Raw genomic sequence first — 3,424 nt, 5'->3', positions numbered from 1 at the left:
AAGGCCGAGTTGCGTGCAATGGCTATGCTAACGGCTGAGGTGATTTGGTTACGATGGTTATTTGAGGACTTTGGCGTGCCTGCTACTACATCGACTCCCTTACTATCAGACAACACATGTGCTTTCAGTATCGTGTGTGACCCGGTGAAGCATGAGCTCACCAAGCACATCGGTGTGGATGCCCACTTTGTGCGTGCTGTTGTGCAGGATCAGACTCTCGCTCTTCACCATGTGCCCTCTGAGTTACATTTGGCAGACTTCTTCACGAAGGCACAAACTCGAGTGCAGCATGGTTTATTTCTCCCCAAACTCAATGTTGTTGACCCACCATGAGTTTGAGGGGGGGGGGGAGGGTGTTAGATTTGTATTGCCCCTTTTTTGTATATCCCCATTATATAAGGGGTTTCTACCACTTTTACCATATGTATATATATTGGCCTTTGGCCCCTGTGAATATTTGCTCATTATCTAACAGATCCAACACAAGGTTGGGTCGAAGCTAGTTTATATCTGGGACGTTACACCAACCTCTCAAGCCAATCCAACATTGCAGACAGATTTATGATACACTTCCTTTTCACGAGCCCGAGGCAATGTACCTATGTCAAAAAAAGTAGGAGTTCGAGGCAATGTACCTAATACAAACTGTGAAGCCTTCCCACCTAGGCTATACATGAGGTCCTTGAGATGCTCTATAAGATATCGGTTAAAAGAGAAAACGTCCAAAATAAGAGAAATATAACTATATTTTTTTTGTATTTGTCGCTTCAAAGGATCAGTATGTTGGACAAGAAGAGAAGCACTGAAGTAGCATCACTCATCATCAAGGTCAAAATCGTTGTCCGATGCGCACTCGAGATATGAACCAATCGACTTGCGGAAGATGATGAAAGACTTGTCATCCTGTGAAAAAAGAATGCATTATTTTGCAGGAAGAGGTGTTTCAAGCCATGGAACAAAAAAAACTGGCTGGTCATTCAGCTTTAGGCCTGACGGGTAGCTAAAAATGAAGTCTAAGAAATGCAAGCAGTTGTGAATTTTGCCACACCTGCTTCATCCTTTTCAGTGATGGTTTGGCATTTGTTATCTTATCTGATAAGGTGTCACCATGTTCTGACAATGTAGCCGTCTCCTCCCCTGTTTGAAGGATTTGAGTGTAAGAGCAGCATATTTCCATCCAAGGGAAATAATGAATCCTCTAGCTACTTACTTTGATATTCATACTGCTCAAGCAGTTTCTTTTTCTCAACTTCAATTTGTGAGGATAGATCTGCATAATAGGACATGTAACAAGTCAAATAAGAGCCAAATATTTTTGCAGATTCAATGAGATCTGAACGTCTTTTATGGGAACATCATCCAAATAATGCTGAGTCGCTAATAAGCAGTAGCCAAGCAATGCATATTTAGAAACAACACACATAATTTGAATACAAGTGTCATGTAGATTCTATTTGCATCAAAACCAGGTATCTCAATATTTTTTCTAAAGATAAGAATCACAGCTCATACGTAGTAGCCGATTACACCAAATGAGAAACAACCATCACACGTCACAATGCCCTAAAATCCTAGATAGACCTGGATAGAAGCACATGATATACTTGTGAAAATGACAACCAGCTCTTATTTGACATACCTTTGAAGGTTTGTAAGTGTGCATCATTTTCTTCGCAGAACATTTCATATGTTTCCTGAAGCTTGGTGTACTCTTCGTTCAATGAACTTTCACACTGCTAATAGTGCAAATTACACGCCATAATTCAATCTTAGGCAAATCAGCAAGTAAGTCGACAATTCCAAAGAATTGTAAACTGTGTACCTCTTTCGAAGTGCTTGACAGTACTTTCAGCAAATTCTGCCTGCACATGCAAATATAACAGTGACACTACGTTCTAAATAAAAACGAACAAGCTTCCTTTTCTGACAGAACTGGTTTCAGGCGTAATTGTTCATGCAGGCATCGTTTCACAGTTCACAAGCAAGTGAGTTACCTTTCCTTCTCAAACTTGGACTTGGTATCTTCAAGCATAGTCTGAATATTGGCTGCAACACTGTCAGGTTTAGAAAAGTAAAGGAATAAACAGGGTAAGAAGAAGGTAAAAGAATAATGATCAGCAACATTATGCGCTTCAAACTTCACAGTTCAGTCAGCGGAGTCCCTGTTAGTCCACATGTTATAATTTTCGGCTTCTTTTCCTCCCCGATGCCTGTGTAAATAATTCTTTGTAATAGTTCTGAGAAGTTTATAGAAATGTTCAGGCTGGCTTTGCCGGCCGTAGTTCTGAAAATCAACTCACCCGAACAAAGCCACACCATGACATAAGTACAAAACATGAATCCGGGAACCCATCAAATTAATATGTCCATTTTCCTCGCATCACTCACAATGCATATCGCTCCGCATAATATACAAAAACTGACATATCACCGAACGAACCTAGTTCCTGCATTAATCACAGAAACAGCCGAGTGGACGCATTGCAGGATTGCAAACGTGCAACATTTATTTGTATCCCTCCCAGTGACCATGAACTGTAAGTTTTCCACACAAATCCGCCAGCACGAAATGCATCATAAGAAGCTGCTAGGATAGCATACGCCGATCCCAATTTTTTTGCACGCTAGCACATAGCGAGATAAGAGAAAATTTAGAGGTGCAAGTGCAACCGAAAGAACACTGTTCTCCGCACCTGGCGATGATCTGCTCGCACATCTTCTGGCCAGCCTTGTTGGTCCCGCCCTTGATCAACCGCAGCAGGCACGCGATCTGCCTCAAGTCGCTGCGCCCGCCACAAAAGTAGCCATCACGGAGTTAAAGCGAGAAGGAATTAGAAACGGGAGACACCGAATCGAAGAGGAAAAGCTCGAAATCAGATGTGCGGCACCTGACGAAATCGCCGTCAGATTCCGAGCCGGAGCTGGAGCCGGAATCGGAACCGGAGCCGAAATCCACGGGGTGGCGCGGCCTCTTCGACGACCGCAGAGCCTCTTCACCCAGGGACATCCTCCTTCCGCCGCCGGGACTCGCCGCGGGCCGCATCGCTGGTCGACGAGCGTAGTGCAGCGCAATTCGAAATTTGGAGGGGGAGCGAGAGGGTAGTGATGTAATACTGGCAAAATTTTGGTGGCCCACTCACAGTATTGGCTTTTGTAAGGGAAAGTGTTCGTGCGCGCAAGGCTACGAGCAACTAGTTCCTCCTCTTGTAATTTTTTTTTCCTTCGACGCGTCCGTTGAAGTGTTCGGCCGGTCGCGTTCCTTCCTCACGTTTTTCTTCCACCTTTTCCTTTTCCCCTCCCGCGCACACTCGGATTTTTTCACTGTTTTAACCTTTTTTCTAAACATGAGGACAAAATGAACCAGATTTGAAACCATTTCACGATCTGACCCTTTTAAAAACGCCACAAGCCGTGGCGTTGCTGC

At 43.8% G+C, this 3,424-nt stretch overlaps 1 protein-coding gene across 2 annotated transcripts; it reads right to left on the bottom strand.

The window, feature by feature from the left end:
* Window positions 1-531: 531 nt before the first annotated feature.
* LOC123426741 lies at window positions 532-3,174 on the bottom strand. 2 transcript variants are annotated; one of them, XM_045110618.1, is made up of 8 exons: window positions 2,889-3,174; window positions 2,694-2,783; window positions 1,995-2,054; window positions 1,823-1,862; window positions 1,640-1,733; window positions 1,211-1,270; window positions 1,049-1,137; window positions 532-903 (listed from the first exon to the last, which is right to left on the bottom strand). In XM_045110618.1, the coding sequence occupies exons 1-8, from the start codon at window positions 3,041-3,043 to the stop codon at window positions 814-816; spliced, it is 678 nt and encodes a 225-aa protein (XP_044966553.1). In that variant the 5' UTR covers window positions 3,044-3,174; the 3' UTR covers window positions 532-813. The 2 variants fall into 2 exon arrangements, with proteins under 2 accessions (XP_044966553.1, XP_044966552.1); XM_045110617.1 differs by having other exon boundaries at window positions 1,640-1,736; window positions 2,889-3,173.
* Between the last annotated feature and the right edge of the window lie 250 nt (window positions 3,175-3,424).

The sequence above is a fragment of the Hordeum vulgare genome, chromosome 2H (assembly GCF_904849725.1).
Source record: "Hordeum vulgare subsp. vulgare chromosome 2H, MorexV3_pseudomolecules_assembly, whole genome shotgun sequence".
In the NCBI taxonomy this organism is placed as follows: Eukaryota; Viridiplantae; Streptophyta; class Magnoliopsida; order Poales; family Poaceae; genus Hordeum; species Hordeum vulgare.
The sequence above is the reverse complement of the archived record's forward strand: the minus strand, read 5'-3'. Positions and strand labels throughout refer to the sequence as shown.